This window comes from Euphorbia lathyris, chromosome 8 (genome assembly GCF_963576675.1).
Source record: "Euphorbia lathyris chromosome 8, ddEupLath1.1, whole genome shotgun sequence".
In the NCBI taxonomy this organism is placed as follows: Eukaryota; Viridiplantae; Streptophyta; class Magnoliopsida; order Malpighiales; family Euphorbiaceae; genus Euphorbia; species Euphorbia lathyris.
In genome coordinates this window covers 35,220,528-35,246,603 of record NC_088917.1, presented here as the reverse complement: position 1 = coordinate 35,246,603, position 26,076 = coordinate 35,220,528, and the positions used below count along the sequence as shown (strand labels likewise).

The window sequence follows — 26,076 nt, the reverse complement described above, 5'->3', positions numbered from 1 at the left end:
TTGGGATCTCTACTAGCTTCTGCATAAGAGCTTGGTTCAGGTATTTTGGCTATATTGAGTAAAAATGCAGCATGATCGTCTATGTAAGGTGGCATCTCCATCCTTTTAGCACTATGAGTAGCACATTTAACGAAATCTGATGTCCAGGCTGGAGGTTTAATGCTTCTGCCTGACCTTCTCAGCACTGGTACATCTTTAGTCACAACGTCTTCTACAACATCGTCTACTGCTACCTCTGGTGCAACATGCTCTTTTTCTGGAGCAGTTTCAACCCTTGTAACTTCTGCACTAGAATCTGCTTCAATAGTACTTTCTTCAGGTGTAGCACTGTCATTGTTCATGTGGTCTGCTACCGTAATGGGGACTTCTGTGAATTGCTCATACATAGTTGTATCTGATGACAACTGCTTATAATCTTTTCCTGCTAAAACAGATGAAGAATTAGCAAACACAAAATCATTCTCAATAAAGTGAACATCCCTGGACACATAGATTTTATGTGTTTGCAGGTTGTATAATTTCCAGCCTTTTTGCCCTGGAGATTCTCCCAAGTAGATGCTTTTGAAAGCTCTATCATCAAACTTGCCTCTTTTTACATCTGTGTCAACTGCATAAGCAGTGCAGCCAAAAACCTTCAACTTCCCATACTCAGGCTCCTTCTTGTAAAGCATCTCATAAGGAGTCTTCCAACCTAAAAGTTTGGTGGGAAATAAGTTTATCAGGGTGGTTGCATGCAACATTGCCTCTCCCCAAAACTTATGAGATAGGTGTCCTTGTTTTAACAAGGCTCTTGCAACAGTAGTTAAGCTTCTATGCCTTCTTTCTACAATACCATTTTTTTGGGGAGTGTGTATGCAAGATTTCTGGTGCAAAATTCCCATCTGTTTGAACACCACATGTGTATTCTGACTAGTGAATTCTGTCCCATTATCTGTTCTTACTGTCTTGATCCTGGTTTCAAACTGGTTTTCAACCAGCTTAATGAAGTTCTCAATCAAGTTAGGCACCTGATCTTTAGACTTGAACAAAACAATCCACATTGCTCTAGAGAAATCATCCACAATAGTTAGTATAAATCTGTCTCCAGTGAGAGAAACTTGCTTATATGGACCCCATACATCCATATGAACTAACTCAAACAATTTCATAGATTTGGTAGTACTATTACAAAAGGAGTGTCTGACAGACTTGCTTCTTAAGCAGACATCACAATGTGAAAAATCATCAAAAAATCCAATTCCTCTATTCTGTAATGGCTTTACATACTTCATACCACTACTAGACATGTGGCCCAACCTTTGATGCCAGATAGTTACATCTAAACTATCATCTTTGGCAATCAAACTACAATTTATTTGATTAAGAGAACTAGTATTACTATGTGTCTTTATTATCTCCTTATTGAAAGACTGCCTTTGGAGTAAGTATAATCCTTGCTCCAAAAACCCCACAGCAACAACTTGCTCACTTGCTAGGTCCTGCAAAACACAGAATTTAGCAAAGAATCTAATGCTAATCTTCTGATCTTGCAATAACTTTCCCACGGAAAGCAAATGATAATGAAATTCTGGCACATATAATACATCTTTTAAGATAAGACCACTGTCAAGGTTAATATCTCCTTTCTTCAGCACAGTTTGAAACGTGCCTGTTGGCAAGAACACTTTCTTGTGCTGTTTTGATAATAAAGATACATTATGCATCATGTTATCATCATATGTCATATGAGTTGTTGCCCCTGAGTCAATGATCCAAGCACATTCAGGATTCTTCAATGATTTAAGTTTATGTATGTTACCTGCAGAGCTCATTCCAGCAAATGCAGAGAATTCGTGGTGCTTGTTGTTGTCAATGCTCCCTTTGTTCTTCAACGCTTTCTGCAGAGCTCTTTCAATCATCATTTCCATCTTACTATCCTCCACCTCATTCTCGGAGTCAGTATCAGCCAAAGGATTAGACTCTTCTTTGGACATGTGAGCTTGCTGCTTGTATGGAGCACTCTTCTTTCCTTTGTACCAATCAGGATACCCTACCAGCTTGAAACAATCAACCTTCTCATGGACAGGTTTCTTACAATGAGTGCAGAACTTGTCATCTTTGCTAGTATCACTAGATTGACCACGATTCTGATACTTTTTACCTCCATTCCTTGTGTTTGACTTGTTATTTTGAGATTTTGATAAATTCACAAAATCATCCTTCATCTCAGTATTGCTCATACTCCTCTGCCTTTCAATCCTCATCAACATGGAGTAAGCTTTGTTGACTGATGGAAGAGGCTCCTGGATCAAGATCTGCTCTCTCACATTGTCAAAATCAATGTGTAAACCAGAAAGAAACTGCATCAACTGCTCCTCCTCAAGTTGATCCTGAGCCTGCCTTCTTGCTTCTCCACATGTACAACTCAACAAAGGCTTAATTTCAGCCAATTCATCCCATCTCCTCTTGATCTTGTTGAAATAATCCACAAGGCTTAGATTTCCTTGAGATAAGCTACTGATCTCCTTTCTCAATTGATAGATCAAAGGACCATTGCTTTGGCCATATCTTTGTTCGATCTCTTGCCACAAAGAGTATGAAGATTTAGCAAACAGAAATACATCTGCTAGCTCTTTGGTCAAAGAACTTCGAATCCATGAGAAAACAAGGTCATCATCCCATTTCCATTTAGCATACTCCTCTGATTTCTCATCAGCAGGTTCATTATTCTCTTTAATAAACTTCAATTTTCGTTTTGCACTCAGAGCTAACATCATAGCTCTCTTCCAAGCAATATAATTGTTTCCATTCAACACACTTGTAACAAGTATCATACTAGGGTTGTCGATGCTTGTTACCTGAGTAGTTTGAGAATTTCCTGCCATTGTAGCAACCGTATGAAGATCTGGTTATTGATTTTCACGATTCGGTTCTTCGTTGAAGTTGCTATGGACGTTAGATGAACTCCGATTGTAATTCTCGTCGGAGCTTTCACCGGAATCTTCAGAATCAGTTTCTGCAATAGGATTGCTCACAATTTCAGCGAACGATCTTGATTTTGACTTCTGAGGACGCATTCCTTCCAGAAATCAACGGATCGATCATCCCAAGCTTAATTCCCAGGCTTGATTAAACCTGCTCTGATACCATGTTAATCGAAGAAATTGAGAGAAAATGGAGAGAAACTTATATTCGATGTCTTTAACCCAATTGTATTACAAGTTTATATAGAGATGTTAGGGACAAAAAAGTAAAAATCTCTAACTGATTAAAACTCTGCGTTTTGGCTCTCAATTGCATTGTGAGCATTCTTCAACAGTATTCATTCGTACAGGCAAATAATTCTCCTCAAACATACTTTCTGCTTCATCCAGCAACATAAACATCTTAGTTACATCAGTAGCTAAACTCTTAGCCACTGATTTAAACTTGCTCATGAATTCCTGCATTTAGAAAAACACTATTTACTAATTTATCAAAAAGAAACAGAATCTTTTATATAAAAGAAAAACAGAGATGCATACCATGAAGTAACTGGAACAACTAGAAACTCCTTCTTGAGTATCTTTTTCTTCTCCTTCTTCTACATGCTTCTTCTTCTCTTCTTCTCTCTTCTTCTTCTTCTTACCTTCTACCTTAGGGCCTTCACATTCTACCTCTGCCTCAGATTCCAATAATCTCTTCAATACAATCCCCTTGCCAAAACCACTGGCTTTTTCCAACTTAATTCTTTCAAAGATTAAAACCTTATTCCACACAGAGGTTAGTGGAAAGAAACGTGACCTCAAATCAACACCACGTTGCAAACGATCAAAATAACATATCTACAATAAAACAAAAGAGAAAAACAAATTATAAGAAAATACATAAATTATTCCAATAACTATTCCAACACATTAAAACAATTACCATTATAAATGGAAGAGGGCCTGTGAAAAAATATGGCTTAGAATCGTTCTTGTAAGAACGAACAGAATCTATAAGATGCTTAAAACTAAAATGGCACCAATCCAACTTTGAAATTTCAGTCACATTTATGCAACTGAATAAAAACTTATTGTACAACGCCCTATTCTTTGTTGATCGAATGCAACAATTGACAGCAATAACAATAAAGTTCCAAATGAACTCATCGCAAACATCCACCATCAACAGATTTGACAGCCTATCAAGCACATCTTTATCCATATGACTGCCACTCTTTAGACCAAAAGACTTCCTACATGTCTCTAAAAAATTACACCAACTATCCCCACTGTTATTATCCCCTTCCTGGATTTCCTTTCCTCCATAAGGCAGACCATAAACACAATGGAAATCTTCTTCAGTCAAATCAATATGGTCATTTCTAGGAAGAATAAAACAGCATCTGTCAGGATCCACAGAAGCGACAACCTTGGCACAAAACAATGCATTGAGCTTGCCAATATCTAGACACAAAAAACCACCAAAGCCTGTATTCCTAATAGCAGCTTTGTATGTCTCTGGCATACTTTTAACAAACTTAATAAAAGTTGTTGGATGAACCCTCTGATTCAATCCTACATCACAAAAATCTTCCTCCATAACAGAATAAAGACTGTCCTTCTTCACCATCCTTCTTTCAGAATTACGGTTCACATCATTAGAACGAGATCTAGAACCACCATCTCCCTTCACAACCTCAACCTTCTTCCTCTTCAATCTAGAACCACCATATCCTTTCACAACCTCAACCTTCTTCCTCTTCAATCTAGAAGAACCATCTCCCTTCAAATTAACTCTAACATTTCTTTTCTTTCCATCTCTGCCAGAAACAACATATTCATCTTCTCCTTGTTCTTCAGATAGTGTACTCGCACTGATCACAAAATCAGGATCATTCATATTATCCCGAGCATCAGAAGAACTGTCATCTGCATCAGAACAACTTTCTACGTCCTTCAAAGCATCAAAAGAACTTTCATCAATAGGCATATCAATATTTGATGACTTTTTCCTCAAAGCATCAGATTTCTTCACAAATCTCTTCTTACTTCCTTCATCACTTTTCTTTTCAAAGACCCTTGAAACATAACAAATAACAAAATTAACAACAATACTAAAATCAACAAAATACATATATGGTTCCAAACGAATTTATATATTGTTCCATACGAATACAAATATTATTCATAACGAATACAAAAATATTGTTCCATACGAATACAAATATTATTCATAACGAATATAAAAATATTGTTCCATATGAATACATATATTGTTCCAAACGAATACATATATTGTTCCAAAAAAATATATATTATTCCATGAAAACATAAGTAAACAAATAGTACCTGTTTTCATCATCTGCTATATATTCAGAGTTTATAGCATCAAGCAACGAAGGATCAATAACATTCTCACGCAAACAATCTTTCCTACTAGAAGTAGCTTTAGACATTATGATATATACTGGAAAACAAAAAAAAACACATATACAAGTCAGAAAACTAACTAATCAGAGACGGTAAGAATGAAAAATCAAAATGCAATGCCGTTGAAACCCTAAAAAATAAGAAACAAAACAAAAAAAAAATACAAAACCTAAACAAAAAATATAAACAAAAAAACTAAGAACATGCATAATACAATATCTAAAATGAACAAAGAAAACACAGAGGAACTCACTGATACACCAAAAACACCAAAGGAGAGCCGAACTTACCGATAAAGTAAAAAATACAGGAAATGAGAGTCATAAGTCGAACAAAATATTCAACAAAAAAACGAACGGAAATGAACAAATAACAAATAGAAATACGATGAAACGAACATGAAAACATAGAGGAACTCACCGATATCTTCCCAAAAACACCAAAGGAGAGCCGGAACAAAGAAATCGAATGAAAAAATACACACAAAAAATGATCAGAAATGAAACAGGGCAATCAGAAAAGGAGAGAAATATCAGAGAAGAACCGGAGAAGAAAGAAAAACCGAAGACAAAATGGAAGATTACAAATATACCCCTGACTAAACAACTATTTATACTAAGCGCGGAAAATTATAAATATACCCCTCCGTTTTTAAACAATTACCAAAAAGCCACTGTTGTCACACAATAAGCCTTGTCACACCATAAGGAATGTGTCACACATGATCTCTCCTCTCTCTCTCTCTCTATATATATATATATATATATATATATATATATATATATATATATAAGTATTAAGCCCAAAATATACCTAAAATATCATCAATAATTACATCAATATTGCTATGAATTTGTGCTGTTTATATCTGTTTAGAATACTTTTACTCTCGAATATGTTTCTTTCATGCAAGGTACATAAATATTTGGTAACATCCAAATAGGAGTGAAAAAGGATCAAAAACAGAAGAAAAACCCTACAAAAGGAGTCGAAGACGACGAAAATTAATAACGCCAAATCGAGGACGAGAACGAAAGCCAAAGAAGCGAAAAAGTTCTGTGCCGCGACCGCGGCTCCCCCAATTCTCGGTCGCGACACGCTCCCTTCAGCTCCTCCTTCCCTTCGTTCGAAGACCAAAATGATGCTCCCCCATTCTCGGCCGAGAATTAAATATTCTCGGTAAGAGCAGAAAATCTGTAGAAGCCAAATTGCACACTTTCGTTTTCGACGAAACGCGTTCGTTCGGGTGGATAAAGACGTCCTTTCACAGCGGACACGACTCTCCACAACGAACACGACACTTCAATCACAACTCTTCAACATCTATAAATAAAGAGTTGATGAAGAGTTGAAGAGATGTAGAAGAAAGAGATTAGTATAGAATTTATGCAGAAATTCCGAGTCAAGTGATTCAGAATTTAGATTTCATTTCTGTTCAAAACAATATGATGTACACACATTGTTTATTCAATAATAACAAATACAGTAGCGTTTAGACATTGTTCAAATTTAGTTTGCATTTTGGTAGTAGACAGACCCCGTCTCTATTACGAAGATTCAACGAGAAGATTGAATAGAGGATCCGCCCCTGAGTCTGAAAAACTCTAACGAAACCCAAGGATAGGATTGACAACCCGTTCACTTGCAAGTCGTCGAATGTTTCCATGCTCCTTGTTCTCTGTAAACTTGTATCAATTTATATTTCATCTAATAAAGTCTGTTCTATTCGATAGATTTTTATGCAGCACTTTGGTAAAGGATCCGAAGTGGATTGATGCTGGTGTTTTCATTAAAACGTAGTTTAATTCAAAATCTTTACAAGGAAACTTTGTTGAACACTTAGACAAATTATTATCTCGGTAGAGTTTTAATTTGGTTAAGGAAGCAATCTAAACCAGTTAGGAGGATTGTTGCGTTCAAAGCCTAAAAATTAGAGGTTCCGTCATTTATTTCATCTTTATAATTTATACAAAGTTTAAAGTTGTTTTCTTTGCTTAATGCAAACAAATACATTTGTTTACTTTTCTAAAAAGTACTAAGCGTTCCTGTCTTGCAAATTCATTCTTAAATCAGAATATTTTCTAACATTTTCATACTCTAATTTAATTCTTATTCTAGCAGATTCAAAACCAAAACCGATTTAACGATTTTCCTTACTATAATTCTTATAAGTAAATTTAACCGATTCAAAATAAGTTTTTGTTAAAAAATGTTCCCTGTGGGATCGATATCTTTTATTACTACAAGCGTATACCGTGCACTTGCGGAAATCGCTCAACAATAAGTATAAGGATGAAAAAGTAAAATCTAGTTAAAAATATTTTTTGAGGAAAAAATTAAAAATATATAAGTATAAGGATCAAAAGTGAAATTAATCAAAAGATTAAAAAAGTAAAAATAAATAAATATATGGACCAAAATAAAAATTAAAAACAAAATAGAGACTAAAGTATAATTTTATAAGGATGGTGGAGGTTCAAATTAGTAAGAGAGATGAAATGGAATGGAAAACTTTAAGGAGAATTATGCAATGAGATTAGATAAGTTAGTGGTAAATCCAAAACTAAGAAAATGTAAAGGGAATGATTCTAAATTTTTTTTAGATCGCAAAAGGAATGATTGTAAATTTGAAGCTAGTGAAGAAGAAATTTGATCTAGGGCTATACCTTGTGCTTTTGTTAGTTATAAACCTCAAGTTAAAGGCTACAAGGTTTATAATTTGGAAACAAATGCAGATGTAGTATCTGGGGATGTAAGTTTGTGGGGTATGTTTTTCCTTTTATCACTCACAATTTATTACAGCATTCATAAGATAATCTTTTTCCTTTTAATGATCATATTTCCTTCCACCAATCTCCTTCAGACAATACTGGTAACCTTTGAAATCAGGTCTCACATTCTTTAGAGTTAATTATGGTGAATTGAGTATACCTTTTGCAACTAACCTAGTCATATATCTGTCTAAGGTTCCATCACTCTTTAGTTTAACTTTGAAAACCTATCTACACCCTATTTTACCTTTTCCCATGTTGTAAAGCTAAGCAATGTTAGGTTGATTTTAGCTAAAGTTGTAGGCAAAAATTGGCCTTTATATCGATGTGATGTCAATAATGATTTCTTACATGCAGACTTAAATGAAGAGGTATACATGGAAACACCTCATGGCCTGCCTTTAGCTCAACTTAATCAAATCTGTAAATTACAAAAGTCATTATATGGTTTAAAACATGCTAGTGGGAAATAGTTTCTAGGTTATCCAATTGGTTATACACAATGTGAATATGATCGCTCACTTTTTTTTATCAAGCTTAATGATAGTTATGTTACAATCTTACTTGTATGTGTAGATGACATTGTAATGATAGAGAATGATATAATTGAAATTGATAATGTTAAAACTAATCTGGATTCTGAGTTGAAGGATCTAAGTATATTGAAGTTTTTCTTAGGCTTGGAAATAACAAGAACAACTTCATGATTGAGCATTTCTCAGAAGAAATATGCACTGGAATTGCTGGAAGATGCAGGAATGCTAGCAGTCACGCCATGGATCTTACAATTAGATTGTCTAAGACAGAAGGATTGCCCTTGTCACATGCAGCGGTTTATAGAAGATTGATTGGGAGGCTCATTTATCTCACCAACACAAGACATGACATAACTTATGTTGTTAATACTCGGAGCCAATTTTTTTCTAGGCCAACAAGTAGGGATGGCAACGGGTACTCTACCTGTAGGTATTTGGCACTATCCGACCCTAATGGGACTACATGTACCCTGTATAAAAGAGTATCAGATGGATATGGGATCAAAACCATTACGGACAGGTATGGAAATATCCCCCTCGTTACCCGTCATAACTTTTTTATATATTAGAAAATATTATTGTGTTTCAGATGTAAGATGTGAGAATTGAACACCAATCTTTTATTCTTCGACCGTTAAGTGATACCACTAAGCTGCTTTATTTTTATTGATTAAGGTTCAATTTGTTCAATTTTTACATGGATGATTTATTAAATTTATACTTTGTTAAACTTGTAATATTTTTTGTTTTATTTATTGATTCTTAACGGGTAAGGGTACCCCGCAGGTACCCGTGAATTAAATGGGACGAGCATGGGATGCAAAACATATACCGTTAGGGTAATGGGAAGGGTACGGGTAATTAAAAAATAAACGGGTAAGGATTTGAGATTGGCACTACCCGCGGGGTACCCTACCCGTTGCCATCCCTACCAACAAGCAGGGGCGGAGCCAGGACTGAAACCTCGGGGGGGCTCTATTGTACGTAGAATTTTTTTTCGTGCGACGACTCAAGAATTTGATTCCTATTACAAATTTATTTTTATAAAAAAGTTGTTTTGAATTTTTTCCGATATATTCATTGTTCACTAGTAATTGATTGAACTAAAAATTTAAAAATATCTAAACATCAATAATCCAATTCAATCAAATTCCCTAAATATCACTAATTTAATTCAATTCACCAATTTAATTTAATCAAAATCCCTAAACTAAAATCCCTAAATATCACCAATTAAATACAATTCAATCCAATTTAATCCACCAATTCAATTTAATCAAGATCCTTAAAACCCTATCACATTATCAATTCAATTTAATCAAAACACCTAAATATCATAATTTAAATTAAAGTAAATATAAATATCTAAATTATACTCTAAATTAGAAATAATTAAACCCTAAATTAGAAATCTCTAAATTAGATTTTCTAAACTAAATCATAAATTAGAATTCTCTAAATTAATTGCAATTACTAAGTAAAAAATATAGTAATAATCCATAATTTATTTTTTTTCTCAAAAAAAAAAATCCATAATTTAGCAATCCCTAATTTAGAAATCATATACCCAAATCTAGAAATAAAATAAAGAATAAAAAATACAAAACTTACTTGGAGAAAGTTGAGAGTTAAATTGAGTGAAAATAGAAAATAATTGATTAATTGAAATTTCAAATAAAGTATGGAGTGATTTGGAAAATTTTTCCAAATCAAACCATTACCTTACTTTCTCTTTATGACGAAAGATTAAAAAAAAAAAAACAAGAAGAAGAAGAGCCTCTTAGGTGCAGGGATGGAAAGGGCAATTTCGCCCTTTCCATCCCTTATATTTTTTAAATGAGAATGTGCATTTAAAAAATATAAGGGATGGAAAGGGTAAAATTGCCCTTCCCATCCATGAGGTCACAGCAGAGGAAGAATAAGAGTTCTTCTTCTTCCTCTGCCGCCATGGATGGAAAGGCTCCAGCCATGGCGACCCCTGGTGGAGCCAGGGTTAAAACCCCCTCCTAGGGGTTTTTCGACGGGGCCGGAGGGTCGAGAGACCCTCCCCTACCCCCCTGCCAACACGTATATACCTTCAAACAACAAGAAGAGTTTTATAGTACATCAAATGAGACCCATGAAAAGGACTTTTTTATTCAGCAAAATTAGAAAACTTCTTTGAAGGCCTTTGTAAATGCAAATTGGGCTACTTGTTGACACAAGGTCTATCACAGGTTATTGTATCTTATTAGGACAGTATTTGGTTTCATGGAAGATAAACAAAAAAACAAAAAACAACCTACGGTATCCAGATCTTCTACCAAAGCTGAATACAAAACTATGACATCTGTAACTGCAGAAATACAGTGGCTCTACTATATTTTACAAGCTTTATGTCCGTCTTACAGAATTTCTGTACCTATCTTCTGTGATAACCAGTCAGTCATTTATCTTACCAATAATTCTAACTTTCATGAATGTAGAAAACATATGAGTTAGATTGCTATTTTGTACGAGAGAAATACAAGACTAGTTTGGTTAAACATCTGCTTATTCATACTACCAGACAAACTATAGACATTTTCACCAAAGCATTACCAGTTGAAGTTTTTCATTTTTTTCTTAAACAAGTTTGAAATTGTCAATATATGCATCCGCTTGAAGATTGTAATAAAGATATAGGAAGCATTTAATTAGGTGAGAGATATTAAATCTTTATATAAGTATTATCTGTTTTTTTTAGAAAATAATCTTCAGTATCTTTTTTTTTGTAGAAACATGAAAGAAAACAAACCAACACCGAGACAAAAGCTAACCTGGGATCAGCCTAGGAAAGCTAACCCCAACTCTGTCCTCTAAAAGGAGAGAAGAAAGATAGATAGGAGGATCAGAAAGGGTGGAAACACCTAACATCCCCTCGTGCCCAGCCGCCGCCAAGCGATCCGCAATTCGATTTTGTTCTCTGTAGATGTGGCTGAACTCTAAGGACTCAAAGGAGGAGCCAAGACTTCTTATTGCTTTGATAAGGTTCTGACTACTAAGACAAAAAGCATGATTATTAGAGATCATACTAATAGCTTCCATATTATCAGACTCCACAGCAAGCCTTTTAATACCCAGATTTCTGGCAAGCTTGACTCCAGAAAGAATACCCCAAAGTTCCGTTGAAAAGGATGAGCCCAAACCCAGGTTATGGGTGAATCCAGACAACCAGGCACCTCCCGCGTCCATCTTTAGTATCTTCTAACATGTTGTATTCTTTCCATTTTCTCGATTGTATTTTTATCTTCTTCATGTAAACTCATCAATTCAGTTACTTAACGAACCAAAAAACGTAGTGTTTTATAGCTTGAACCGTCTCATGAACATGTGAAATCTTAAATGAAATATGAATTTTAGGCTCCTTATACGCTTAATAAACAATCAGAACTTCTTTCTTTCTCCTTGAATCTCTCTTATCACAAGCCAATAAGAAATTAAAAGTCGAATTAGGTAACATTATCCTGATGATATGGAACGAGTGTCCATAACAATAAAGTGAGGATGCCTGAACACAAAGATTTCTCACAACTCGGAAAAATAGAAAGATAAAAAAAGAAAAAGAAAAAGAAAAAGAAAAACGTTTTCTCGTATATAAAATAGAAGTGGCAGACAAAGGATGTCGAAAGGATCACAATGTCAACAGGATATTGAAGCTTAGGCTGACGTCAATTAAAATTAATTAAATATACACTCTAAATATTTTCTTTAACAAAAATAAATTAATTCAGTTTTCCTTAAATAATCCAAATCAGCCGCTATTTAAAATCCACTCCCAACTCCAACTATATACAACACAACATAACTTCTACAGAGAGAGAGAGAGAAGAAGCTACCGACAATTTAACCTGCACTTCAATTCGGCGGCGAAGATGATTGCGTATCTTGAGCCATATATCCAAAACGACACCGAATCTTTTCCAGACGACGACCTACCCACTATATGCCGCTCTCTAGACCTTCAAGGAGCTATGGACTTTGTCTCCACCGCTTTAGCCGGTAAGGATTTCGGCGGCATGTATTCTTCTACACCTTTGGCTATAATAAGACCCGGCGGAGCCGATGATGTCGCCAGGGCGGTCAAGGCAGCACACCGCTCACCTAATCTCACCGTTGCTGCCAGGGGTAACGGCCATTCAATTAATGGCCAGGCTATGGCCGATCGTGGTCTCGTCATCGACATGCGCTCCATGGAACACAGTCACTTTCAAATTGTCAGAATCAATGGGGAAAACTTTCTCGACGTCTCCGGCGGGGCATTATGGGAAGATGTCTTGAAACGATGCGTTTCACGCTTCAATTTAGCTCCCAGGTCATGGACTGATTATCTCGGTTTAACCGTAGGCGGAACTTTATCCAACGCCGGCGTTAGCGGCCAAGCCTTCCGTTACGGACCGCAATCCTCAAACGTGACGGAGTTGGACGTCGTAACGGGAGAAGGCGAGATTGTGACATGCTCCGAGACGGAAAGTTCTCAACTATATTTCGGTGCCTTAGGCGGTCTCGGCCAGTTTGGAATCATTACCAGAGCTAGAGTCAAGTTGCAGGCAGCACCAGATAAGGTGGGTTTTTTCATAATTTGTTAGTAATTAATTTTGCAAAATCTAGACACTCTACTTTTTTATTTTATTTTAATAAAGTGTTGATTATATAATGATTATTAAAATGTCTGTGATTAGGTGAGATGGATAAGAATGGTCTATTTAGAATTTGAAGATTTCAGCAGGGACGCCGAGTGGTTAGTGAGTAGGGGAAACGGCATGTCGTTTGATTATGTTGAAGGTTTTGTTTTTATCAACAACAATGACCCTGTAAATGGCTGTCCTTCCGTGCCATTCGACCCGGACTGTGGCTTCGACTGCTCCGCCATACCTACGACGGCCGGCTCTGTTCTTTACTGCCTCGAAGTGGCTCTACACTACCAAAACACCGACCATCCTTATACCGTTGAAACGGTAACTAATCCCATCTCATTTATTTATTTACGATCTCTTACCTCCCGTCTCGAAACAACTCACTACAACTCCATTCATTTATTATGGATTAATAAAATTAATTTAAGGTTATTTGGAGCCTTTTGAAAATGGATTTAACCTTCCGAACTTATAAGTGTTTTATTAGGACTTGTGGGATTAATTTTCTTAAATCTAAGTAGAGTTAGGATAGTTTGGGGTGATATATTAAGCGAATAAGAAGTAGGCAATAATAGATGTAGTGATGACTAAGTTTTGACCTAGGTAGTTGCTAAGTGGGATCCATAAGGAGATGTTGACCATAAATGAGTAATGCCGGACAGTGAAAAAGTCAAAAGAGTAGCCACGTTTACGATAGTGAGCCATAGAGGACGGCTAATTCTCGTCCCCCACCAGCAAATCAGTTTCACCTCTCTCACAAAACAACAACTTGAATAAATAAATATAAATAATAATAATCATAAAAATGAAATTTATTTTAATTGGTGACCTACTACAATTTGGAACTGACTATATATCTCCCTTGGATTTCCTGACACTGGAGACCATAGAAACGGCCGTGCAATTACTGCTAAATTACCAAAATGACACTGTGCTTTTCATCCTCTTATCATCTAATTTTCTACTAAACCAAACTTTCTCAATGGCTAAAATGGTAAATATACGATTTTGCTGATCATGGAGATTTTGAGGACGTTCCTTCCTGGTCCCACGAATTTCACAAAATGGCCAAAGATGGCCATCATTCTTTTCTGGAATATATAAAATACATTTCGTCATTTTACTTAGCCACTCATAATGACGTAAATACCCCTAAATGGTTTCTACTTTGTGCAGGCTGTAAACAGTTTACTTGGACGGCTAGGATTCGTGGAGGATTTGAAGTTCCAAGTAGACGTTACCTACGTGGATTTTTTATTGCGTGTAAAGCATGTGGAGGAACACGCGAGAGCAAATGGAATATGGGACGCTCCTCACCCTTGGTTGAACATATTCGTATCAAAGAGAGACATAGCAGAGTTCGATCGGATGGTGTTTAAGGGCATTTTGAAGGAAGGAGTTGGTGGGCCCATGCTGGTGTACCCATTGGTGCGTAGCAAGTAAGTATTCCCCATTTATTTGGACCCCAGCATCATAAATTTGAGTTTGTTAGTATTGTTCCCCGCATGTCATCCACGTGTAAGCTAATTAGAGTCTCAGGTTTCTGTGAGAGAAGCTAACAGCCTCTTCTTTCGACACGTATTATATGATAGACCCACTACCACTTGTCTGCTTATTATATCCATCACCTGAGCCTCTCATAGCTTGACACCTCAATAATTTGAAAGAAATAATAATTTCTTGAAAATACCTACCTGTCAAATGCACTTGAGACTATTCAAATAGATTAAGTGTATTTAATGGGGGAGGTGGGTCCTAGGATGCTTGCAATTCTGTGCGCGGAGCCGCAGGTGATTATTCCCATAGTGAAAGTATGTATGCAATGGTTAAATGGGTACAGATTCACCACTTCACGTCACGGTAGGTGAACTTTAGCGTATAAGCGAAAAACGTAGGATAGTAAAGAAGTGAGAAATCGATAACTTTTTGCGGGACAAAGATACGATGGGGCCCACACTTAGTCGTAAAAACAAAACAGTCTTCTGCTGGGGTAAAAACTAAGTAGTAGGATGGTAGAAAAAAGAGGGGCAATTAGGTAATTTAGAAAATTAGTGTATTTATTTTTTTAATTAGGTGGAAAATGGGAAATATGGAGTGATGTAACTTTCATGGTCAGTGTTGCCGTTGCAGAAACGACAAAAGGATTTTATACGCCAACTCAAGTAATAATGACACCATAATTTGTCTTAGCTAAAGGAAGGGATTTGGACGAAATTACCCTGACAGTTGGCAAATACTGACGTGGACATTGGTGTGTGATTGTGAAGTTAGGTCAGAAAAGGGTAATAAATCCTAAATTGAATCTACCTAGAAAATATGATTATGTAAAGGAAGAAGAACCAACAGTTGAAAATGGGTGGAGGATAGTTTCTTTATCGAGAATGATTTCTGTTTTTGACAAAAAGGAAAAGTAAAAAATAAAAATTAATGGTTCAGCTTCATTTCAAAAAGATATATATATTATATTTGTAACAATGAAAAGTATTTATTTAATGTGGGATTTTTGATATTATCAGGTGGGATAGTCGCATGTCGACGGTGATACCAGAGAAAGGGGAAATCTTCTACATAGTTGCGTTGTTAAGATTCACTGTTCCATATCCGAACGGATCTCGTGTCGATAAAATGGTATCTCAAAACCAAGAGATAGTGAAATTATGTGTGAAGAAAGGGTTTGATTTCAAGTTGTATTTACCTCACTACCATTCACAAGAGGATTGGCAACGACATTTTGGAAATCAATGGTCCACCTTTGTTGATAGGAAGCATAGTTTTGATCCCAAGGCTATCCTAGCACCGGGACAGAAAATATTTACAAGGATTTCTCAATCCTAGCTACAGCTATTTACTTAATACTACAATTTTGTATTTTTATATCCATTTTTATTTAATTAGATGATTCAAAGTAAGTAATTATTTTGGTGGTAGTCAAAATTAGTGCATGGGTCCTATATTATGTGGGAATTCCAATTGGACGAAAAAGAAAATTCGACAAAAACAATAAAGTCAACAACTAAATGCCAAAATAAAATGTTGGGTTGTGAAGAATTGGGTGAATTATAATGCGGCTATCATCAAACAAACTATCATGTCATATACTTGGATAAATTGTGCGTTTTGCTTCTAAATCAACCATAAGTTTCATACAACTAATCCAACAAAAGGTTAACTCAATAATTGTTTTTATTATACTTTTTTTTTTGACACATTTTCTTTTGTAAATGCTCATTGGGTTGGAGCTCTCTCAGTCTTTGCTACCGCCCCTGAGGAACATTGGTTCAGCGGTGAACAGCCCTTCAAGAACAATTAAATTAGTACTTATACCTATAATGTGAATATATAACACAAAATTAAGCTTATACATATGGTCTAAGTGGTAGCTAAGAGCTTTTTCACAATCAAGTGGTTGTAAGTTTGAATCTACCTTGATAACATCTAGATATTATTTACGGGACTAAAATAACAATTGACCAAACGACCGCGTATTAAGACAATTGGGAAAGCTATGACGTATCAAGTAAGTCACCTAGATGGAGGAATTTTAGAAGAAAGGCGCCACTTACCTCGAACGGTGTGTCCCCGACACTTGTCACTCGGTGAATGGCCTGGGACAGAGCAGCCATCAATATAACGCCTGTTGACGGCACGCTAGGAAGATCAAAAGCCCTAAAGGACTTAGCGACACTTTAAGGGGGGCTTCTGATAACATCCAGATATTATTTACGGGACTAAAAGAGCAATTGACCAAACGATCGCGTATTAAGACAATCGGGAAAGCTATGGCGTATCAAGTAAGTCACCTGGATGGCAGATCACATGGATTCCTCCATACGCCATCCGTAGTCAAACATACGGGAGACCCGCCATCACGCCTCGATTCGCCCCCTGAACGGCTGAGCCGATTCCCGATAAAGGCCACTAATAACCCATTAATGAGCTAACGGTCATACTTGAATAAGATCAGTAACCGCCATTAATGATGCATTAATGGAGACTTTCTAGTTACTAAGAGTTACAACTACATGACTATAAATAGCTTGCATCCCAAGCTATTGAGGTACACATTCACGCTCTCCTTAACCCTACTTTGTGCTTACAGTTTATTCTACTACATTATACTGACTTTAGCATCGGAGCTTCCCCCCGCCGATCCCAACGGTGCCCCCCGCAGGGAAGATCGCCAATCAAGAATTCACCACCAGTCATCAATTGGTGCAGTGATCGTGGAAGTTCTAATCCAAAAAGGACTTAGTTCATAATCACAAAAATGGCAAGTGGAGGGTCTAATCCCTCAACTGGAACAACAACACCATCAATACCAATTTCAGTCAATAATCCCCGGACAAATGCTGGCCATATAGATCCTGATGCACCAATTATTCATGATGAAAGAGAAATGTCGCATGATTCTTTCATAGAAATTTGTGCAGGAGCAGTGGGAAACATTTATGGAACAGTTATGGCGGATCGATTGAGGGCCTACCTGGAGAATCCCATTGTAGGTGGACCCACAATAGGGACTATCCCCCTCTGAACCGTCACCCGCCTAGGCCAAGCACATCAGCATGGCAAGCCGCCTTTCTCAAACTAGGGGCTCATCACGGCTCAGCATTCTTGCTCTCACAACTTACGGATTTGGTGGTCACCAACCCAGAGCTAGCAAGTGCTTTACCAACAAATAGAAGATTATTTGAGGACAATCCAGAAGGAAGTCGGAGGAATAATCAGGCTCCCCTAAGGAATACGAAGAATCCAAGAATCACTATTGGCGGACCTCGAATTTCTCCGGTGCAAACTGGAACGCAGGCTGATCAAGGGCAAATCAATGAGGCCGCGGATCTTGGTCACCCGCAGGGCGGACGTATTGATCGCAGGCATAGAAGGCAGACCAGATATCATGGGTGGAGAAGATCTAGATCTCGCTCCCACCGTAGATGCCGAACTAGATCACCTCGCCAAGGAATGCCGCCACCACCGCCAGAGCAAGGAGGAGGCGGACACCAAACTAGATCACCTCGTCAGGAGATACCACTGCCACCACCAGAGCGAGGAGGAGGCGGACGTCCCCCACCAAGAGGACGGGGCAGAGGTGGTAGAAGGTCACCATCAGATCCTTCATCAGAATCTAGCTCGTCCTCCTCTCAATGGAGTAGATCCCATAGTAGGAGACGCCCGAGAATGGATCACAATTTCTTAGCTGAGTAGATCCGGGCGGAAATGCATAGGCATAATGAAGAGAATGTAAGACACAATCCTTTTGCCAATAGAGAATCGCCCTTCACAAGGCAGATCGAAGATGTGGAAACTGATAGGCAATTCAAAATTCCAAACATACCCAGTTATTCAGGGGATGACAATCCTGAGGCCCATGCAAGGAAGTACTGTATGTTGCTTGCGATTAACGGCGCTAGTGAAGCAATCTTGTGCTGAATGTTCATAACCACACTGAAAGGACCGACGTATGATTGGTTCCAATCTCTCCCGCCAGGGTCAATTGGTAGTTGGGATCAGCTAAGTAGCGAGTTTTGTGCAAAGTTTGCAGGGAGTATTCCGCCCGTTGTTTCATCGCGAAAGGTCTTTGAGTTAAAGCAAAAGGAGGATGAGTCTCTCAGAGATTATGTCAATAAGTTTAACAAGTTATGCATCTGAGTGGTGGATGTGGATGTCTCCACTGCTGTTGAGGCAGTGATAAAGAATACGACTTGCAAAAGCTTGCAAGAGGATCTGATCAGGCGCAAGCCTAGGACCACTGCAGACTTGATGGAAAGATGCAAGGATTTCATGGAAGTCGATGATATCCAAAGAGAATCTGCTTCTCCTCCCAAAAAAAGGAAAGGCGAATCCCGAAGGAGAGATAAGGAGAAAGAAAAACTCCCCGATTCATCCTCCAGAGGTAGACGGATGGCTTCCAGGAACAAATCGGCGTATACACCATCGTTCACACCATTAAACGCCTATAGACACCGAGTCGGAGGACCTGTGATGAAAATCTACCATAAACGGCTAAAGCGGTTGATTCCATGAGTTTAAAAAAAATCACGAAAAGGACCCGGAGGTCGGGTGTCGGTTAGCAGGCAGCTAACGGTGACCCCTGGCAGGCGAGCGTCCCACGAACGCCAGGCATGGCGCTCGACGCGTCAAACGCTCGTCCAGCGGGCGTTTGACGCACGCCCGACGTTCGTTAGGCGGCCACTCAACTCCCATTGGACGAACGCCAAACGAACGTTGGGCGAACGCCCAATTCGTTGGGCGGCACCTAACGAACGATGGGCGTGCGCCCAACTGAGGTTGGGCATCGCCCAAACAGCGTTGGGCGTCCGCCCAACGGAGGTTGGGCGCACACCCAACCTCGGGATCTGTGCCTATAAAAGGCACGGATCCCCATGCATTGAAGGGGGGAACTTCTCTTTCTAAAAAAATTATTTTTAAAGAGAAAAAGTAAATTTTTTTGGAAAAAACGTTTTTTTTCTAAAAAATTGAAAATTTCCAAAAGTTAAATATTTTACAAAAAAACACCGAAAAATCGCAACTCGTGGAATCAACCGACTTCGACTGTCGATACCGATCTTGAGGTATCATCTGAGGACTAGACTTGTTTAATTTATTTATTTCGTTTATTTATTTTATTTATAGTTTTGTTCTTTTATTTATTGTATTTATTTTATCACTTTTATTTATTTTTTCGCATTTATTTAATTTCCGTCTCGTATTAAATAAACGTTTGGTTTTGTTTTGAAATAAAAAACCTCGTTTTAAGTCCCCATACGAACCGTGACCCCGTTTGAGGGTAGTTCGGGACTAAAACGTTGTAAATATAGAATTTAAAAGTGTTTTTCCTAATTAACGTTTTGAAATAAAAACATCGTTTTGGGAGGCTCCGCTATAGACTATAACTCGATTCGGGTAGTTCGGGGACCAAAATGATAGAATAGAGTAGATCTAAAGCTTTTTAATAAATCTGGAAAGTATAAGGACTGTTTCTGTAAATCTGTCTTTCTGTCACTAAAAGCAGTTTAGCGACGGATTTTCCGTCGGTAAAGCTGCTGGAATCCAAAAAATACCATTTTAAGCCCTTTTTCTTAACTTTTTGACATTTATGCTTATATATATGTGTATATGATTATGTAATATATTTATTAAAATTATTTTTGGGGGTATATAACTAATAATTACTTGTTTTGTATATTTTGGGTATCATTTTCATTGGTTTGGTTTTGTAAAGACTATATATATATATATATATATATATGTTTTCCTTAAAGGCATTTAAATCATATCAATTTATTGTTTTGGATGGGTTATTCTCTATATGTCTATTATGTAAAAAACTATTTTGGTTTAAATGTAGTTTTCTTATTTATGAACTTTATCCATTATTTTTAAATGTTTTTTAAATTGAAATAAAAGTGTATCATATCTAGTATTATATTTATTACTATTTTTACTTGTTAATAACTATAGTATATATATTATTATTATTTTTTTTACCTTATTTTTTAATCTATAGGTATTATTACCATTTTTACCATAACGTATATTTATATAAATATATATTTATCCACCTTTTGAACTTTCTATATGTATATATTTCGAATGTATTTAGGTTGGGTGAATTTAGACTTAATTTGTTAATTGTTGTAATTATGTTCAAGTAAAGATTAATTGAGTGAAAAAGGAGAAAAACAAATCATAAAAAGAGATTCCAATTTGGTTATTTAAACTAAGGGTTTTTAGAGGTTTCTAATGTAAATAAAACGGGTTCAGTTCGTTATCATTTTCAAACGACTTCCTAAAATATCACGTTTTGAAACCTTAATCCTTTCCAAGGACGGATTAAGCGAACCTTGTAATTAAAAACGCTTTTCGGCAAATGATAGAGTTTTGAATCGTTTTCCTATCTAAACGTTTTTGTACGAAAATAAATGGACTTGTATGCTTAATCACGTTTTTTGGGTTAAAACTTCTTATTTCACGTTTTCAAACACTCGAGTCGTTCCAACGGCGATTCGAGTGAAAAGCATGTAAATTAACGGGGTTTTGAAACGTATCTAAATCGTTCCAACGACGATTAAGGTACGAACCATGTAAATAAACTTTCTTTTGGGGAGTGAGATTAATTTAGATTTAATGTATCGCTTAAGGCATAATTCACGTTGTAAATAAATCAATTCTTCCTTCTCCCTCTTTCTTCTACATATCCTAATTCATGTAAATGGGTGATTCTTTACTAAAATGGCTTTCCATAATATATGCTTAAAATGGCTTTCAAAACGAGAAAGAAAAGGTTTCAAATGAATTTTAAACTTAAAGAAATATGCAATTAGTCCGTTAGCGCCTAACATGCTAAGTAGGAGGTCAGTGGTTCAGAACCGGGCGATGTCGGGGTGCCTAGTAGCCTTTCTCCGGAAAGGAGCTAGCCTTCTCGGCTCGTACCCAAATTTCCCGAACCCTCACCGGTCTCCCGCAAGGGATCAGTGTTCATTTCACATTCGTGGGTGGCGACTCTTCCATACTCCGAGCTCCGGCCCTGTCGAGCAGCTTGATTTCACGATTGGTTGCTTTCGGCACCAATCACAGCATCTATCATCAATGGTGTCCACCCCCCGGGTCTTTCGGGCGAGGCCGCGACACCTACAACTGGCGACTCAGCTGGGGAAGCGAGAAATTTGATTCCGAAAGGCGTGTATTAAGCCCATAACGGAGACAGATCGTATTATTTCTTTTCGTATGCATTCATAAGCATTATTGCAAACCTTTTGGGTAATTTCTGCGAAACCTCTATTGAGAGTCCATCGTCGCTCAAAAGAGGCTAGTGTAAGTTCCCCCTTACAGTAAGGCACCGAAGGGTCCCCATCCATTCATTAGGGGCGAATTCGTGCGGTCTTGTGAGGTCCCACGATCAGCTGTGTCAGCATATAGTGGCCTTAGAAGTTGCCATAGGATTACCCGTTACTATTTTTGGTGTGATGAATGAATCAATTCGTGTTTTCAAATTGCCATGATACGTGTCTAATCCTAAAATACGTAAAGGAAATGAAACGATACGTTAATATATACTCTTAAACCGATATATAAACTACCCCAAAACATCGAAACGATTTAACCTAAAGACGACTTAATCACCTCGTATGAATGAACTTGTGCGACCCGCCTGGTCCCTTTCTGTGTCTCGAAGAAGGCACATGTTCAGGAAATACGTTGTGACGTAAGCACGTATTAGTACAAGTCGGTTTGGTATTAAGGATAGTTATATCTCGATTCAAAAGACTATATTAACGATAGCCGTTATTCACATTCTTTAAATACGTTGGGATGAAGCGAGATTATGACAAAACGAAAATGAAGAACATCTCTATTTTGAACGACCCCGTTGTAATGTAAAGAGTTTCACGAACATGGCCTATCTCTTCCGAATAAAAAATGAGCTCTCACGTTACGCATTGCGTTGTTCTAAGGAGAAATGGACGTATCCGCAAAAGTGACTAAGAAAATAAAAAGAAAATAAAAACGACCAAAGTCATTCCGTATCTACGATATATGTCCATCCCGAGAGTAGTTAAAGAAAATGAACCAATGTCGTTAAATACGTGCCTCAAACTGGTATATACGCCGCTCAAAATCATAAAGCCAAAGTGAGCTAAACCGCATAATTGCACCATATGGACGAGACTGTAGGTTTGACTAATGGCTCGATCATTTCGACCGTTACCAAAGCTATAAGAAATATGGCCCGATTTGCGTGTTTTCTTAACTCGTGCCTAAATGAAAAGAACGGTAATATCCCTGCTTCGAATAAGCATGCGATTAAACGAAACGTTAATTTTTTATAACCACACTAAGATGATATATCCCGTAAATTGGAAGAAATAAAGAGTTGTTACTAGCTAAATATTATCGCGCGCTCGAATAAGACTCACCATCTTTTCACGTAGCCAAAACGAGCCAGCGGGTTTTGACGCTAGAGCAAACACGTTACGCGATGAGTCCGCTCCCTAAAATAAAATCCAAAAGTGATATCATCACTAAACAAACACGTGGTTACGTCTCTCGATAGATCCAAAAGATCCCATCGTAATCCAAAAATCGAGACACGAACCCACGCGAATAAAAGGGGACGAATCATTATCAATAATGAACGATTGAACCAAAATAATAACTCGTACCACGTCTGAATCCGAGATACGCTCAAAGGGAGTCAAAACCCGAACTAATGCATCTCGCGAAATAACAAAAGACGAGTTATTCGAAAGGACAATCCAATTTGGTTGATATTTTAGTCACTAAACGCCGATACGTCAGAACGAATTGTATTGTTTGATGAATGATTTATTTTTCCGCAATAATCGACGGCATCACACATCCTCTGGACCGCAATGTGAGCCCATGCAAAAATCCTAGGAAAGAGACTTGGACCAATGAGTGTGTGGAGGAGTAAGGATGGAAGAGAGATGATGTGATAATTGTGATTGTTATCTGACGTTTTCTTTCTCTCATTGCGATCTAATTACGCATTATGTACGATTTTCGCTAACTAGTTTGTTCGTATGGATTTATATCTGGTTATACATCAGTCGAGTCAGATTTAAGTCATAATGCATCCTATGCTTAACAAATCATTGCAGTCATACCATATAGAGTGTCACATGCTAACCGAATTGTGTGCAGCCATTCTAGGTTTTGTAGACTTAGGACGTGTTTATTAGGAATGTGAGAAAGAGTCGACCCCAGCTGTAGACACCGAGTCGGAGGACCTGTGATGAAAACCTGTAACAAGACGGTCAAAGCGGTTGGTTCCGGAAGTTTTAAAACAAAAATATATAATAAAAAGGGAAGAAGTTAGTGGGAGTCGCGGTCGTTGAGTGGACGGCTCGCGAGTGCTCAGCGACGTGGTGCGAACGTTTAGCGGTAGCCGACGCGCGTCCGATGACAGTTGGATGCGCGCCCGGCGGCGCGGGACGCATGCTTGACGTCCGCTGGGCGCGCGCGCCTGACGGCCGTTGGGTGAGCACCCAATGACGTGGGGCAAACGCCCAGCGTAGGTGGGGCGAGCGCCCGACGGCCGTTGGACGGACGCCCAACGTCCGTTGGGCGGACGCCCAACGACGTTGGGCGAACGCCCAACCAGCGTTGGGCGAACGCCCAACGCCTGTTGGGCGCGCGCCAACGAGAGTTGGGCGTTCGCCCAACCAGGTTGGGCGTTCGCCCAACGCAAGTTGGGCGTTCGCCCAACCTGCTTTGGGCGATGCCCAATCTTAATCGGGCGTCGTCCAAAGTCTCCGGGATCCGTGCCTATATAAGGCACGGATCCCCATGCATTTGAGGGGAGGAAATTTTTGGAGCTTTCTCACTCTAGACATTTTTAGAGAGAGAAAGTTAATTTTTTGGAGAAAATATTTTTTTTCCCAAAAAAATCCAAATTTTCCAAAGTTGAATATTTTATCGAAAACACAAAAAACGCCGGAAAATCATAACTCGTGGAATCAAATGACTTCGACTGTCAGATACCGATCTTAAGGTATTATCCGAGGACTAGACTCGTTTTATTTTATTTATTTTTTATGTTATAGTTTTTTATTTATTTAGTCTTTTATTTATCACGTTTTATTTATTATTCCGTATTTATTTAATTTTCGTCACGTGTTAAATAAACGTACGGTTTTGTTTTGAAATAAAAACCTCGTTTTAATATCCCAATACGAACCGTGATCCGATTCAAAGGTAGTTTTGGAATTAAAAAAACGTTGTAATTATAAGTTTTTGAAAATATTTCTAAATAATGTTTTAAAAATAAAACGTCGTTTTAGGGATCTCCGTTATAGACTATGATCCAATTTTGGTAGTTTGGGGACCCAAAACGATAGAATAGATCTAATCTAAAGCTTTGGAATAAATCTGGAAACTGTTGGACTAAGTCTGTAATTTCTCATTTTCCGTCAGTAAAGGCTGTTTATCGACGGATTTTCCGTCGGTAAAGCTGCTGGAATATAAAAAATGCTGTTTTGGTCCTCCTTTCTCAACTTTTAGACATTAGGTCATTTATATATATAGGTATAGTTATGTAATATTTACTTTCAAGCTATTTTTAAATATTTTGTATATATATTACTCAATGTGTTTGTATATTGTTTTCATTTAATTTGGTTTAATAAAGTTATATGTATATATATATAGATTTTTCCATTTAATTCATTTAAACTATACATATTTGTTATTTTAGGGTTATTAGGGGTTATTTTCTATACATATTCATCATAAACCATTTTGGGGGTTAAATTCTATTTTCTTGTTTATGAACCTCATTCATTTCCTTTACATGTTTTTAGTTAGAATAAAAACATATTATACCTAGTAGTATTTTCATCACTATTTTTTACTTATTAATGTGTATTATTTTGGTGGTAGTCAAAATTAGTGCATGGGTCCTATATTATGTGGGAATTCCAATTGGACGAAAAAGAAAATTCGACAAAAACAATAAAGCCAACAACTAAATGCCAAAATAAAATGTTGGGTTGTGAAGAATTGGGTGAATTATAATGCGGCTATCATCAAACAAACTATCATGTCATATACTTGGATAAATTGTGCGTTTTGCTTCTAAATCAACCATAAGTTTCATACAACTAATCCAACAAAAGGTTAACTCAATAATTGTTTTTATTATACTTTTTTTTTGACACATTTTCTTTTGTAAATGCTCATTGGGTTGGAGCTCTCTCAGTCTTTGCTACCGCCCCTG

General features: G+C 37.4%; 2 protein-coding genes across 2 annotated transcripts; one reads left to right on the top strand and one right to left on the bottom strand.

Annotated features, from left to right (window-relative positions):
• Positions 1-1,101: 1,101 nt before the first annotated feature.
• LOC136203266 (uncharacterized) lies at positions 1,102-3,160 on the bottom strand. The gene is made up of 2 exons (XM_065994388.1): positions 1,799-3,160; positions 1,102-1,478 (listed from the first exon to the last, which is right to left on the bottom strand). The coding sequence occupies exons 1-2, from the start codon at positions 2,862-2,864 to the stop codon at positions 1,465-1,467; spliced, it is 1,080 nt and encodes a 359-aa protein (XP_065850460.1). The 5' UTR covers positions 2,865-3,160; the 3' UTR covers positions 1,102-1,464.
• A 9,331-nt stretch (positions 3,161-12,491) lies between these two features.
• Positions 12,492-16,330, top strand: LOC136201964 (cytokinin dehydrogenase 7). Its single transcript, XM_065992364.1, has 4 exons — positions 12,492-13,265; positions 13,383-13,658; positions 14,514-14,776; positions 15,854-16,330. Exons 1-4 carry the CDS (start codon positions 12,576-12,578, stop codon positions 16,170-16,172), a joined length of 1,548 nt encoding a protein of 515 aa, XP_065848436.1. The 5' UTR covers positions 12,492-12,575; the 3' UTR covers positions 16,173-16,330.
• The last annotated feature ends 9,746 nt before the right edge of the window (positions 16,331-26,076 follow it).

What these genes read in the sequence shown, in the direction of transcription:
- LOC136201964 (XM_065992364.1), top strand. Translation starts at nt 12,576, where the DNA reads ATGATTGCGTATCTTGAGCCATATATCCAAAACGACACCGAATCTTTT. An exon ending in TGCAGGCAGCACCAGATAAG is followed by an intron (nt 13,266 to 13,382) that starts GTGGGTTTTTTC and finishes GTCTGTGATTAG; the next exon opens with GTGAGATGGATAAGAATGGT. An exon ending in ATCCTTATACCGTTGAAACG is followed by an intron (nt 13,659 to 14,513) that starts GTAACTAATCCC and finishes TACTTTGTGCAG; the next exon opens with GCTGTAAACAGTTTACTTGG.
- LOC136203266 (XM_065994388.1), bottom strand. Translation starts at nt 2,864, where the DNA reads ATGGCAGGAAATTCTCAAACTACTCAGGTAACAAGCATCGACAACCCT.